Source organism: Mandrillus leucophaeus, unplaced genomic scaffold (genome assembly GCF_000951045.1).
Source record: "Mandrillus leucophaeus isolate KB7577 unplaced genomic scaffold, Mleu.le_1.0 Scaffold238, whole genome shotgun sequence".
Lineage (NCBI taxonomy): Eukaryota > Metazoa > Chordata > Mammalia > Primates > Cercopithecidae > Mandrillus > Mandrillus leucophaeus.
Window position 1 is genome coordinate 387,483 of NW_012102454.1, and position 15,251 is coordinate 402,733.

Here is a 15,251-nt window from a genome sequence, read left to right on the forward strand (position 1 = left end):
GGCCAGGCTGGATCTCTCCTTCCCGGCCCGGGACTCCGGCGCCCCCGGGACGCGGGGCTTTACAGACGCACACGGGAGCAGTCCCCGTTCCCCGCCCTACGCGGCTGAACAAATGGTTCTCTCCAGAGCTTGTGATTATACGTTTTATTAGACTCGGAAGGGGCATGGCAGGGCTTCATCAGTGTTCCTTCAAATTAAAAAAAAAAATACAAAAGCTACGTAGAAAACGTCAGATCAGACGACTAAACTTTCCCGACTCAGGGCCAGGTTCTGCAAGGGAGAAAGGAAGAAGGGTATGAGCCGCGGGGACCGGCTGGGGACCCAGGAACGATCTGGACGCCAGGGAGGGCGGCCCTCACCTTCTTGAGCCTGCGCTCGCGGGACGCCTGCGAGTCGGTCTCCGAGTACGGGGGCGGCGCGGGCGGATAGTAGGCCTCTTCCTCCTTGTAGGGTCTCCGTCTCTCCCCCGACCCCTTCTTCCTCACGGCCTCCTCCAGTAGCCGCCCATCATCGGGGGGGTCCCCGGACCTGGAGCCGTTGTCCCGAGGGTCCCGGGTACGGTGGTAGTGGGACCTGGGGTCGGCAGGGAGGCGCTCCCGAGACCTGATGTCGTCGTAGTGAGGGTCCCGGGAGGGTGGGAAGTCTCTCGAGTCTTCTTGGTCATAGAGGTCGTCCCGGCTGCGGCTCCGCGGGGGCATGTAGGCCCGGCCTCTCCTCCCACCACTACTCGGGGGAGACCTGCTCCCTGACTCGGTGGAGCTTGGCGGGGTGAGGTCGTCCAGGGCGTCCACGGAGCGGGCCCGGGGCCGCCTGGCCCGCCAGCCCCCGCCTGCCTGCTCCCTGGGGGTCTCTGGGTCCCATCCCCTGGGACTCCGGGGGGAGTGGCCACCCCACTCCTCATCCCGGATCGGGGTGAGGGCAGGGCCCCGGGGAGGCCGAGATCGCCAGTCGTCCTCATGGAGGGAGGTGACTTCACTCATGGCTGCAGGGAAGGGGGGTGTCACTGACTACTGGAGGAGCCCAGGTTTGCCCAGGTCCAGGGTTTGCACCAGGAGTCCCTGGGGCAGGTATCAGGGAGACATGCTTCCCCCCTCCCCCCCGCAAGCTTAAAAGCCCTCAGACCCCAAGGCTCTTGCTCACCCCGCTCCACACGGCCATTGGGGGGGCCAGGTCGAGAAGGGTCGAAATTGGCCAGCTCCTTCTCCATGTAGTACAGGACCCGCATGGAGTCGTCTTGCTGGCTGGCCTGAATCCTGTAGCCACTGCGGACTTCTAAGGACAGGGTGGTGGTGGTCGGTTTGGGAGGATGGATCCTGGCCCAGCCCTCCCCCTTACAGGCACATCCAACTTTGGGATGATGGATTCTCACCAGAGGCCACACTGCTGTCTGTGTCCCGAAGCAGGGGTACGTAGGAACCTTGGCCACCAGCTGGGAGAGAGTGGCTGTCAGTTGCTGCTCACCAGGAGCAGAGCCCCTCCTCAGCTCCCAAGACCCTCTTCCTTCCAGCCCCTGCCCCTCAGTGTCCAGATGCCCAGCACACCCCCACCAGCTGTTCCTGCTTCCCCCAGCCTCACCTGAGCTACTCCTGTCGAGGTCCCCAGGGTACCCTCCAGGGTACCCGTTGTAGGCAGGGCCCATGGGAATCACAGTTGGTGGGGGCGGGGTCTTGGCGGGAGACAGGTGGGCATAGGTGCTGGGGGCATAGATGCTGGGAACACCTGAGGTGGCTGCTTTGCCGGCGGCATACACTGTGAGGACACAATGAACTTGAGAAGGCGGGTGGGGCAGGAGCCAGGCTGCCCCATACCCATTGGCTTTCAGAGGGACCTGGGCCTGGACCTCCTTCCCAAGCCGCCCTCTCCACTGTAGAGCTTCCGTGGGCATCTGAGTCCCTGCTGGTCCTCATTCCATTTCTGCAGCATCCCTGAGGTTGGGGGACACCAGCTTCACAGAGACCCCACCCCACTTCCTGTGTGATTTTTCAGAGGGTGCACACAGGCAGCCCACGGCCCCAGGGTGGCAGGACAATGTTTCATTTAACAGCATGGTGATTTGCCAACGTTTGCCAATCAAAAGGTTTTACCTAAACTTCCAACTCCCCAGCTAACTTACTGGAAGAAGTGGCCACCCACAGTCTGTGTGTTTACAGGGCAACAAAGCTGCCCCTTTATATAAAGCCCAGGTGCTGGGTCCACCACTGTCCCCACAAGCCAAAATCATGTATCCTCTTTGGCGGCCAAGCCCCTGCTCTAGAAAAAATGAGTCATCTGGGAGACGTGCATCCTGCCCACCTGGTCACCTTCCAGACCGAGATGCAATGGCAGGAGCCTCAGGAGTTAACTTGCCTGCCCTGGCCAAGCAGCAGTATCTCCTCCAGTGTTTCTAACTCATGGGCTGCGCCCATTCCTACCCACCCTGCCAGGGTCTAGGCTTGACAGCTCGAGGTAAGATCCTCCTCCCTAAGGCAAGAGGCTTGCAAAGTTCCTGGGCCCTAGGCAAGTCGCTTCCTCCCTGGGACCCCAACAGGAAAATGGAGGAAAGAGATGGGCCCAGAGAGGGTGCCTCACCTCTCATTTGGTTTGGAAGCAGAAGGCTAAGTGCACAGCCTAGAGGAAGCCCATTCATTAGCGCAGGTAGCCTGCAACTTCATCAGTGGCAGTGGGACCTGCTGCCTCCTGACAGGTGGGCAGAGGCTGTGGCAGCAGCAGATGTAACAGGGCCTCTGCCAGAGAGTTAATGGGGCCCCAGGCTGGGGTAACAGGGTCTCCAGATGGAGGACATGTGGTGTTGAGACAGGGGAATGTGGCATTGGGACCAGCATTTACAGTCCTGGCCCTAGCTGTGGTCTTAGTCAGTTCACTGCAAACTTGGTTGCAGCCTATCTGTGAAAGGGACCTGACACTCACTGCCTGAGCAAAAAGCTGTGAGCTAAACACGACAAGAGGGAGGGGATGGGATGGTCTGCATAAGGCTCCAGGGAGCAGTGGAATTTTTTCAGGAAAGCGATCCTTTGAGGAACCAGGTTGCACACCACTGACTTCAATGACTATAAAATTAGCCAGTGACTTCCTTAATACCCACAACACCCCATGAAGTGGGGACCTAACAGAAGGAAACAGGACTCAGAGAGGGAAGGCTGCTTCTCTGGGGTCACTCTGTGTGCACCAGGGCTCTGACTGGTGCCCTGGCCCTCAGTCACTACTGAGGCTGGGAGTGGCAGTGCCCAGCAGCTGGCAGACGTAGAATATTTTATATAGATCAGGTCCCATGCTCAATGGCGTGCACATGAGCTCACCGAATCCCCAAACGCACCCAGAGCGGTGAGCTTTGCCATAAGCCCCATTTCACAGGGGACGACACTGAGCTTTAGGGAGGGAAACTGCTCACTGGGCTTCTGAGCAGGAAGGTGTCAAGCAGGCCTCAGCTCTCCACCTGCCCACGCTTGCAAGGATCGCCTGGTACTTCACTGTTCATGTGTCTTGGACTGTGCAGAAAGGCCAGTCTACCCAGACACCCTCCTGAAGGAAACCAAGGACTGGCAACAGCTGTGGTCCCCGAGGAGGGGAAATGGGACAGCAGTTGCAGGGATGCTGAAGTGTCCATCAGTGCCACTTAGTGTACACGCTGTGGCCTGGTGTCCCGGGGCTGATGGCTGTGACCAGGTCTATCAGCTCCTCTGTGAAAGTGTCCCGTTGGGATATTCACAAACATTCACAGAAGAGAGGCAGGAGCAAGTCTTTTTCAATTGCACATGTCTGACTCCTCTCATAGAGTTAGGTCTCTCTCTCTCTCTTCTGTCTTCTCTTACCTTCCCCTGCTTGGTTTGCTTACTTCCCCTTTAGCTCTAGTCCCACAGCCAGTCCCAGCTCTCCACAGTACCCATGCTGGTGTGCTAGATATGACCCTAGACGTAGTAACTGGGCAAAATGTGCAGCATTCCTGTGGATATGTTTTCAAAAATTTGCTTAAATTTGGCCAGGCACAGTGGCTCATGCCTGTAATCCTAGCACTTTGGGAAGCCAAGGTGGGGGTGGGGCGGGGCGGATTGCCTGAGGTCACGAGTTCGAGACCAGCCTGGCCAACATGGCGAAACCCTGTCTTTACTGAAAATACAAAAATTAGTCAGGCGTGGTGGCAGGTGCTATATCCCAGCTACTCAGGAGGCTGAGGCAGGAGAATAGCTTAAACCCGGGGGGCGGAGGTTGCAGTGAGCCGAGATCGCGCCACTTCAGTCCAGCCTGGGCGACAGAGTGAAAATGTCTCAAAATAATTGCTTAAGTTTAAGGCCAGGTGTGGTAGCTCATGCCTGTAATCCCATCACTTCGGGAGCCTGAAGCAGGATCACTTGAGGTCAAGAGTTTAAGACCGGCCTGGGCAACATAGCAAGACCCTGTCTCTACAAAAAAATTTTAAAAATTGGCTAGCATGATGGCACATGCCTGTAATCCCAGCACTTTGGGGAGGCTGACTTGGGAGGATCACCTGAGGCCGAGTTTGAGATCAGGCTGGGCAACATACTGAGACCCCGTCTCTACAAAAAACAACAATCAAAAAATTAGCTGGGCATGGTGATGTGTGTCTACAGTCCCAGCTGCTCTAGAGGCTGAGGCAGGAGGATTGCTTAAACCCAGAAGTTGGAGGCTGCGGTGAGCTATGATCGCACTACTGCACTGCCTGGATGACAGTGAGACCCTTTCTCTAAATAAAAAAAAATTTTTTTTTGCTTAAATCATGTAGTGTTGTAAACCTTGTTTGGTTTCTTACCTTTTTCACTTAAGATTTGTTTTCTTTTTTCTTTTTTTTTTGGGACAGTCTCACTCTGTCGCCCAGGCTGGAGTGCAGTGGCGTGATCTCAGCTCACTGCAACCTCCACTTCCTGGGTTCAAGCGATTCGCATGCCTCAGTCTCCTGAGTAGCTGGGATTACAGGCGAACACCACCATGCCCAGCTAATTTTTGTATTTTTAGTAGAGAACAGGGTTTTACCATGTTGGCCAGGCTGATCTGGAACTCCCAACCTCAAGTGATCCGCTCATCTTGGCCTCCCAAAGTGCTGGGATTACAGGCGTAATCACTGGGCCTGGCCAAGATTTGGTTTCTTAAGAGGGCTTTACTTTCATGTGACTAGTATCTTGTACTGTTGAACATTTTTACCATGTGTATGGATTATACTTACAAAAGAAAAAAACAACATACATAAAAAGAAACTGAAAGTTGGAGGAAGTAAATGACAATCTAAAGCAGCAGACCCTCCTCAGCCTACTTTCTCCCCACTTGCTAAATTCACACCCTCCAGACCAATGCCACTGTCCTGGGGGCAGGTGGATGGCCAACTCCTTCCCTCAGACTCAGGATGTTGCCCGAACCAGGGTGGCCATGAGCAGGGTACTTACGGGCCTCAGGGCAGCAGCACTTGTCTGGGCAGCAGGGGCACCTGACGTAGCAGCAGCAAGTGTGTGGGCAGCACTGGCACCAGCAGATGCCCAGGAGGAGGAAGACGAGGAAGGCAGCCAGGCACACCACAACCACGAAGAGCCAGTCTGCAAAGAGAGAACAGGCCCTGAGCCCAGAGGCTTGGGAGGAAACAGGGCACAGCAGGGGCACACGGTGCGCAACCAGCACTGAGGTCGGCGACTATTTGCAAAGCTCACCAAGGAACCTGCAGCCCTGGCTGGATTCTTTGTGCTAGAGGCTGGGCATGGCACACTCCCCATTCTACCATCCCGGCCAGTCCCCAGTTAGGGCCCTCCCGCAGGTGCAAATACACAAGGCAGAAAACAAGAGGCAGCCTGCCCAGAGGGAGGCAGACTGCAGCCCCCAGACCAAAGAGAGCCAGCTGCCCAGACGCCACGCCCTCAAGAGCACTGCAGGTGCCAGTCACAGAGCCCCGGCCTGCACCCCGGCTCTCCTCAGCCCAGCCCAGCCCAGCCTAGGCCACTAGATGCCTCAGAGCCACAGTCAGGCCAGGTTAGTGAGGGGTCCACAGTGAGCAGGGTTTAGTGGGGAAGGGGATACTAACTAGAGTCAGAAGCAGTAGGTGATGTGTGGGAGCTCCTGAGAAGCCCAACACAGGATCCACCCCCCGTACCTTCCATGGGCCCCGCCTGAAAACCAGGTAAGAGCTCAGCCACCCCTGAGGTCCTCCCTGGAGGGACAAAAGAGAAATAGATTATGCTGGCCAGAGCCAGCCCAGGCTGCGCCGCCCCCGAAAGCCCAGTTCCAGGCTGGCCAAGTGGAAGGTGTGCCCTAAAGTGGGGAGGGGCTGAGGACTGAAGCCCTAGCGCATGGCTCCTGCCCTCCACCCGCCCACATGTGGGTGCTCATAGGAAAGAAATTCCCATTGCATAATCCACCTGTGTCTCATGCCACGAGGACTCCAACACAAATCCCAGGGGGTTCTGAGGGCTCTGCCTCAGCTTGGGCACCCTAAGTTTTCCTCATTCATAGGTTTTAGCACCCCAAAGGGCTCCAACCACAGTGATAGGGATGTCCTGTTCCAGCAGGCACAGTGCCCTAGGGCCCACGAGATAAAGAGACAGACAGGATCTCAGCTCTGTCGCCCAGTCTGGAGTGCAGGGGTGCGATCATGGCTCACTGCAGCCTCAACCTCTTGGGCTCAGGCGATCCTCCCACCTCAGCCTCCGGAGTAAGTAGCTAGGGCTACAGGCACGTGCCACCACACCTGGCTGAAATGATTTAATTTTACTTTACAAATCTGAAAAAAAATAAACACTGAATATATAGTAATAAACTGTCTTTGTGAGAACATAATCACAAATTTTTGTTTTAAAACAGGAAGGGACCCATTGAAGCAAAAATGCCCACATATGAAAGTCATACGCAGTCCTGGTTCTGGGGCCCACAGGGTCTCCATCTCTACTCAGGCACTATCACATTCGCGCATCTCAGACCAGGTTCTTATCTTCCCTCGAGTGCCCCCTGGAGCTCTGAGCCCCACCAGCATTGTGTCTGAGGGGCCTCCACAGGCCCAGTGCTGCACCCATGAAGCCCTCCCCAGAGCTCATGCACTTGGCACCGTAGGCCCTCGCAACAGGACAGAGGCATGTCAGTCACGGCTCTCAAAGCATGGTCCTGTCCACAAGGCCAGAAGAAGTATTTTTAGAAAAGCACTAAGATGTTATTTGTCTTTTTCACTTGTTCTCCCATGAATGTCCAGTGGAGTTTCCCAGGCTCCCCGAAGTCATCATGGCCCTGATGCCTAATGGACTATATGCTTGTGTGTGTGTGTGTTTCTTGAGCCAGGGTCTCTTGTCACCCATGCTAGAGTGCAGTAGCATAAGCACGGCTCACTGCAGCCTTGACCTCCTGGGCACAAGCGATACTCCTGCCTCAGCCTCCCAAGAAGCTGGGCCCACAGGTGCATGCCACCACGCCTGTTAATTTGAAAATTTTTTGTAGAGTCAGGGTCTTGCCATGTTGCCCAGTCTTGCTTGTGTATCTTGGGCTTGAAAAATTTCCCCATTTTAATTCCTAATATATTAAGCAACATATAGACATAAAACCCACAGGAACAAACAAAAGCTCTTGGAGACCCTCGATAATTTTTTTAGAGTGTAAACAGACCCGGAGACTACATTTTGGGAACTGCTGATGCAAATGGTGCATTTTACCAAAGAACACGAAGAGGTTCCTGGGTCACTGGTGCACGTGTTCCGTCCCCCACACATGAACTCTGTCTTGCAGCCCAAGTACTCCCCAGTCACGTGCTCACTCACACATGTGAAGATGGTAGTGTACAGCCCAGCGGCGTCACTCCTGCAGAGCACATGCCACACGAGACTCCGTGTGTTGGCTTACAGCAGGGCACCTGGCGGATGGCAGCATCCCCTAACACATGGAGGGAGGGCTTCCAGCCACACAGACACCCCGTCCTGCCCCTGGGTGTCTGGAATCGGCTTCGTTTCAGCTGCACTCACACACACTCTGTGTGTGCCATGCAGCGCCATCCCAGCGGGGCACACGGCAAAGCCACTGTGCTTTAGCGAGGGACTCAGGTGAGATGAGGCCTTGGGGATGTAGCAGGAGGTGGGTCAATTTTGCAGACCATCAACTGTCCTCATTCACTGCCCATGGACTCTGACCATGTCTGGATTTTTTTTTTTTTTTTTTTTGGGACGGAGTCTCGCTCTGTCGCCCAGGCCGGAGTGAGTGCAGTGGCGTGATCTTGGCTCACTGCAACCTCTGCCTCCCGGGTTCAAGCAATCCTCATGCCTCAGCCTTCTGAGTAACTGGGATTACAGGCACGTGCACCACCACGCCTGGCTTTTATGTTTTTTGTAGAGACGGGATTTTGCCATGTTGGCTAGGCTGTTCTCGAACTCCTAGCCTCAAGTGATCCCCCCGCCTCCGCCTCCCAAAGTGCTGGGATTACAGGCATAAACTACTGCACCCGGACCCCAAGTCTGGATTTTTTCTTTAAATGAGACTTTGAAGGGGCAGAGTCGCCAATTCTCTCCACTCTTAGTTTGGCTTGGCTGATTGGAGGCACCGTGGGCCAGTGGTCCCTGCCTGGGGTGCAGGGCACAGGGGGGCCTAAGTGACTGGCAGAGCCTGGGGGAGAGCAGAGCAGGCGACAGAGCCCAGAGGGTAAGCTGGAGGGCAGAGGGCGGACACGGGGGAGGACAGACAGAACAGAAGCGGACAAAAGGAAGAGCCATGCCTCCCCCTTCCCAGGCCCACTCACCAAGGACGATGAGCTCTGCGTAGGCCTCATTGTTCCCCTCGAGGTCCTGGGCTGAGACCACAGAGCAGTAATACACACCGCTGTCCCCCCACGCCGTCTCGTCAAAGGTCAGGTCAGCATCTGGGTCAGGATGAAAAGGCGTGAGGGCACCTTAGAGGCCGGGGCACGTAACCCCACGAGGGTCAGAGCCCCCTTCCCAGCACATCCAGGACGGGGCAAGCGGTGGGCTGGGCAGGCTGAAGATGATCAAATGCATATGCAAAGATTCCTACCAATGGCACGCGGCCTTTTACGCCCCGTTCGAAACACCTGGACTACTACAAGAAGTCTGTGAGGCAGGGCCGTTAGCACTCCTGTTTTGTGGATGACGTATCGGGTCTGGAAAAGCTGCACAGCTCCTCAGTGTAGAGCAGTAATGGTGCCCTCAGAGCCTGAGGTTGGTTTTTTTTCTTTCTTTCGAGACAGGGTCTCACTCTGTGGCCCTGGCTGGAGTGCAGTGATGTAATTATAGCTCACTGCGGCTTCAACCTCCCAGACTCAAGCAATCCTCCCACCTCAGTCTCCTGAGTAGTTGGGACTACAGGCACACTCCACCACACCCAGCTCTCTTTGTTTGAATCAGAGTTTCGCTTTTGCTGCCCAGGCTGGCGTGCAATGGCGCGATCCAATCTTGGCTCACTGCAATCTCCGCCTCCCATGTAGCTGGGATTACAGGCACCTGCCACCATGCCTGGCTAATTTTTGCATTTTTAGTACAGATGGGGTTTCGCCATGTTGACCAAGCTGGTTTCGAACTCCTGACCTCAGGTGACGCACCCGCCTCACCTCCCAAAGTGCTGGGATTACAGGCGTGAGCCACCACACCCAGCAGTCTGTGCTTCTCAACTTCCAGCCATGTCTGAACCACCTCTCAGATCCAAAGTCTGAACTCCCCTGATGTGAACTGCCACCCACAGGGCCTAGTGTACACCCCAGGGATGAGTGTGGAAATAAACAGTCCAGATTCTAGGTACCAGGAGATGCCCAGGCACCCATAAGGAGTGGGTGTGTCTGTGTGGGGGAGAGAGACTTACCCTCCCAGGGCCTTGGTCCCTCCCCCTCCCCTTCATCCCCACATTCCAGGTCAGGCCCAGGGCTTGGGGACGCTCATGTCTGAAGCAGCTGCAGACAAGGAGCCTGTTAACTCTGCCAACCATCAAAGTGTTTTGGCACATCCTGTTTCCTCTCTGCTCCTCAGGCCCTAATTAGTTAAATACCTTCAGCCTTTCACCAAGGTGGGACGCGGGCACCTACCAGGCAACTCCGCCTTAGGCCAGTGGGGAGAGAAGTATGCTACATTGGGCATCTCAGGCAGGAAACGCCCTCAGCTTCCCAGCCTCTTTCCTGCCAGCCTGCCACCTTCCCAAGGACGCGCTGCCCTCCTGCACGACAGCTCTGTGATGGCGGCAACCACGCGTGCCAGTCCACAGCGCCTGGCACCCCCAGGAATGAAAGAACCCTTTCCTTCTTCCTTCTTCACAAGGAAGGCCTCCTGTCTACAGAAAAATTCTCCTTGCAACAGTGTCTCGCTACAGCATTCCAGACGCCTTCCCTAAGGTCCCACGGTCCCCAAGGCCCTTGGCACAACATGGTCTCTAGCTACCATGCCAGCCTCACCCCTGCCATCGCCTTGGCTCTAGATTCGCACTGTCCCCCAATGGGCTGGGCTTCTCCCACAGCTCCCCGAACCAACTGGTGAAGTCTATCTCCCAGCTTAGGGGCCGACCATCCCTTGCCTGGTGAAAACGTGGGCTCCACGAGGCACAGCCCTGTCACTGCTGGGTCCCCAGTGCCTGACACTATACCTGGCCAGGAGTAGAAATGAACACCCTCTTGGCCAGACACGGTGGCTTACACCTGTAATCCCAACGCTCTGGGAGGCTGAGGCGGATGGATCACTTGAGGTCAGGAGTTCCAGACCAGCCTGGCCAACATGGTAAAACCCTATCTCTACCAAAAATGTAAAAACTTAGCCAGGCATGGTGGTGCGTGCCTGTAGTCCCAGCTACTCAGGAGGCTGAGGCAGGAGAATCACTTGAACCCAGGAGGCGGAGGTTGCAGTGAGCTGAGATCGCGCCAGTGCACTCCAGCCTGGGCAACAGAGCGAGACTCCATCGCAAAAAAAAAAAAAAGAAAAAGAAATGAACCCCCTCTCCCGTCATGCTAAAGTCCCTTAGCTTTTGTCATCTGTCCTGTCATTCTGGGCACATGGCTGGATTCAAAGACACATTTCTTTCATTCATTCATTCATTCATTCTTAAACAATAATTACTGAGTGCCACCTACGCTCTAGGCAGTATTTGAGACACCTGGTATACCACAGCAACAGTTCTCAAACTGCAGCCTCTAGACCCTGGGGTTCCCCAAGACATTTTCAGGAGATCCTGAGGTCAAAGTTATTTTCCCAACAATACTAACTGGAGTTTTCCAGAGGCTACGTGACATACGATAGACATCACAGCAGACCGAAGCAGCTTTGAGAAGCCAGGCTCTTCTATCCAGCCAGGCTTCGGAGACTTGCAAAACAATAAAACCATGCCACCTTCTCATGCACAATATTTTTGTCTGCTTTCAGAAAATGATTGTTTTTCATAAAAATTATTTTATTTATGTTAATCTATAAGGAGTTGTCATTTAAACTATTTTGTAAACTTTTCTCAGTCTGCTACCTTTGAAAACAAACTCTTTGAGCTCTTATTATTATTTTTTGAGATGGAGTCTCGCTCTGTTGCTCAGGTTGGAGTGCAGTGGCGCGACCTTGGCTCACTGCAGCCTCCGCCTCCTGGGTTCAAGCGATTCTCCTGCCTCAGCCTCTTGAGTAGCTAGGATTATAGGCGCCAGCTACTCATAACTGGCTAATTTTTATATTTTTAGTAGAGACAGAGCTTTCACTATGTGGGCCAGGCTGATCTGGAACTCCTGACCTCAAGTGATCTGCCCGCCTGGGCCTCCCAAAGTGCTGGGATTCCAGGCATGAGCCACTTTGCTAGGCCTGAGCTCTTAATTAACCTCAAAATCAAGAGTGTAAAGAGGCCTAAGCCCAGAACCTTTGAGTTATAAATCCTTGCCCTTGTCCTTCTAGAGCTCAGATTCTAACTGGGAAAGAAAGACAAATAAAAAATGTAACTATGTCACATATCAGACAAAGATAAGCTGTATGGAGAAAACAAATCAGGGACAGCAGACAGAAAGTGCCAGGCATGGAGTGGGGGCTGTGCCATTTTAAACAAGGAGGCCACCGGATATGGTGACCTTCAGAGCAGATGTGAAGGGGTTGAGGACACGACTTCCCCTAACGATCAGGCATCTAAGCCACTGTCAAGTGATCCACCTGCCTCAGCCTCCCAAAGTGCTGGGATTTTACAGGCGTGAGCCACTGCCCTGTGCCCCCACCATTTATTGAGCTCTTACTATGTGCTAGGCCCCTCTGCACACATTCTTTCATTGAATCCTCATAGAATTCTAAACTAGGTTCTCCTAAATCCTCCAGGTTTGCCACAATGCCCTCTTCGTCCATCATTTTTCCACCTGTATCTTTTCTGAGAGGGCCTAGCTTTGTCGCCCAGGCTGGAGTGCAGTGGTGCGATCATGGGTCACTGCAGCCTCGAACTCCTGGGCTCAAGCAATCTTCCCATCTCCAGAGGAGCTGGAATTACCAGGGTACACCATCATGCCCCGCTAATTTATTTTTTGTAGTGTCTGGGTCTCACTGTGTTGCCCGGGCTGTTCTCCCAACTCCTGTCCTCAAGCAATCCTCCTGCCTCAGCCTCCCAAAGTGCTGGGATTATAGGCATAAGCCACCAGTGTCTTCAAATGAGACCCTGACTATGCCTCTCCAACAATGGAGCTCAAGAGCTGGTCCCTGCTGTAAGCAAAAGACGTGGACAGGAACCCCCTGACATAGCAAATGGATCTTATAGGCCAGGGGTTGAAATCTGGCATCTCATAGGCCAAGGCTGGACCTCACTGTGTTTTATTTGACCTGTCTGACGTTTTCAAAACCCACAAAAAATATAGTTTTCTGGCTTCTTTTGATCCCTCCTAAGGCCTGGGCGCACCTTCTTCCTGCAGGGCGTACCCTGTTTCTGGTCCTGGGCTGGCGCTGATCTCACCCGGGCTGAGCACTGCTTTCATTGTTTTAGGTTAGGGGAGGAGATGCCAGGTCTCCAGGGGGAACAGCAGCCAGGCCTCCTCCACATCTCCAATCTCTGGTTCCTTTATACACTGCAAAGGTGACCTTCATGATTTCAGAGGTCCCATGGGCTCTCTGCTGCAGTGCAACTGGAGTTGGGGGCACTTGGACCCCAAGGAGCCTGAGGAGGTGGAACAGGGCCTCCTGTCCAGGTGCTGGTCTATCACCCAAAGCATGAAAGGATGAAGCAGGGCATGAGCCACCTGACCTGAGGGACGCCTGGAGTGGACGGCCTCCTAGTTCACCCAGGACTATTTTCACTTTTGAAACCAGGATAGGCCGGGGATGGTGGCTCACATCTGTAATCCCAGAACTTTGGGGGGCCGAGGCAGGCAGATCACCTGAGGTCAGGATTTTGAGACCAGCCTGACTAACATGGCAAAATCCCATCTCTACCAAAAAGATACAAAAATTAGCCAGGTGTAGTGATGTGCACCCGTAATCCCAGCTACTCCGGAGGCTGAGGCAGGAGAATCGCTTGAACCTGGGAGGCAGAGGTTGCAGTGAGCTGAGATCACACCACTGCACTCCAGCCTGGGCGACAGAAAAAAAAAATAAAAATAAAAATAAGCAGCACAGTGGGTGACCCTAGGAACACCATGGGGAGTCCACTTTTCCCCATCCTCAAAGCTGAAACGGAGGAAGCTCCTTTGGCTACGGGTTTTCCTGATAAAGGACACACACACAATGGATGTTTACACTCAGGGCCTTGATCAAACACGGGCCCAGGTGGGGGTGGTTTGAAAGACCCAGGCCTGTGAGGCCCCTGAAGCATGCAGGGCCCCTTTCCCCAGACAGAGCCGGGGGGGTCATCCTGGACTTTTGTGCCCAGCAGAGGAAGCACCCTCAGTATTTGGCTTGTCCTGGCAGGAGCTGAGCAGTCATGCCCAGTCCAGGCAGGCACAATCCCTGGGTTAGAGGGGAGGGGGCCTAAGAAGCTCTATGACCTCAGTAACAGTAGGATGCTCATGGCTGAGCGGCCCACAGAAATCCAGGGCAAGCAAGCCTGGTGCGTCCTCTGAAACAGAACTGACACAGGCTCAGCCCCTGGAACCCTGCTTCCCATCGATCCTCTAGCAGAATGTGCTCCAGTTCCTGCCTTCCTGGGGTCTGCAAAGGGATGCTCCCTTCCCCCTTCTGCCCCATGCCCAACTTTAAATGCTTGTTTAAGACAGTGAACACACACTAAGACATGAGGCAGATGAGCCCTCATCCCTGGCACCCTGCCCCTCCCCTTCCTCTCTGTCTTCTAGGTTCTGTAGGGCCCAGGCCCAGGCCCTCCTCAAATCATATTCACAGCCCAAGTCACTCCATGTAGCACATCACCCAGTGCTATTTTCTTTTCTTTCTTCTTTTTTTTTTTTTTTTTTTTGCGACGGGGTCTCACTCTGTTGCCCAGGCTGGAGTGCAGTGGCGCAGTCTTGGCTCACGGCAACCTCCACCTCCCAGGTTCAAGTCATCTCCTTGAGGACAGAAACCAGCCACCCCAATCACCTCTATCCCCAGCACCAATGACACATAGTAGATGCTTGATAAATACCAAATGAATGAATGAATGACTGCCCTTTACTTAGTCCCAATAGACACATCCTATCAGGAGGCAGCACTACAGTTAAGAACAAGGGTTCTCAGAGCTGCCTGGGTTCAAACCCCAGCTCCAGACTTTGACTTCCTATGCGCCCATTTGAACAAGGTAACCTCTCTGTGCCTCAGCTGTCGGGAGGGTAGAGGAGAGGACTCAATGGGAGAAAGTGTGTGCAGTTCCTAGCACGTCGTAGGCTTTCTCCATTAAGATCTCTTGCCCCTGCAGTTCACTCCTGCCACCTCCTCTGAGTTCTGTGGACCACCCTAGGCAAGCAAAGGGATTAGGAACTTGGCCACTAGATCCGAAGTGGCCGAGTTAGAATCCCAGCCCCTTTACCAGCGATGTGACACTAGGCAAGTCACTTTCTCTCTCTGGGCCTCTGTGAGATGACAATAATAGAATCTATTCAAATACTATGTGGTCTGAGTTAATCCTTGGGAAGCTGGATGGGAGCTTAGCACACAGTAGACCCTTTATAAGTTGTTACTTAGATAAATTTTACTTCTTACTGATCGTGTTATTAATATGATTATAGAACAAACCCTGGCCTCCTCTCTCCATTACCTAGTTTTCTTCATCTTCAAGCACTTGAGAGTGTGTTGTGTTTGTCTCTCTCACTGCAATGTGGGCTCCACGAGGGAAACAGTTTGATGATTTTTTTTTTTTTTTTTTTTTTTGAGAGGGAGTCTCGCTCTGTGCCCCAGGCTGGAGTGCAGTGGCGCAGTCTCGGC

General features: G+C 53.9%; 1 protein-coding gene across 6 annotated transcripts in view; it reads right to left on the reverse strand.

The window, feature by feature from the left end:
• Positions 1-119: 119 nt before the first annotated feature.
• LSR (lipolysis stimulated lipoprotein receptor) overlaps positions 120-15,251 on the reverse strand; it is an 18,234-nt gene continuing 3,102 nt past the window's right edge. The window contains exons 3-10 of one of the 6 annotated variants that reach the window (XM_011982262.1): positions 8,705-8,824; positions 6,089-6,145; positions 5,394-5,540; positions 1,576-1,749; positions 1,370-1,429; positions 1,141-1,272; positions 360-982; positions 130-270 (exon numbers count right to left, since the gene is read on the reverse strand). In XM_011982262.1, the coding sequence (XP_011837652.1) occupies positions 235-270; positions 360-982; positions 1,141-1,272; positions 1,370-1,429; positions 1,576-1,749; positions 5,394-5,540; positions 6,089-6,145; positions 8,705-8,824 (1,349 nt within the window). In that variant the 3' untranslated portion in view covers positions 130-234. Of the gene's footprint in view, positions 983-1,140; positions 1,273-1,369; positions 1,430-1,575; positions 1,750-5,393; positions 5,541-6,088; positions 6,146-8,704; positions 8,825-15,251 lie in introns of all 6 variants that reach the window. The other 5 variants (XM_011982264.1, XM_011982263.1, XM_011982265.1 and 2 more) reach the window with 5 other exon arrangements.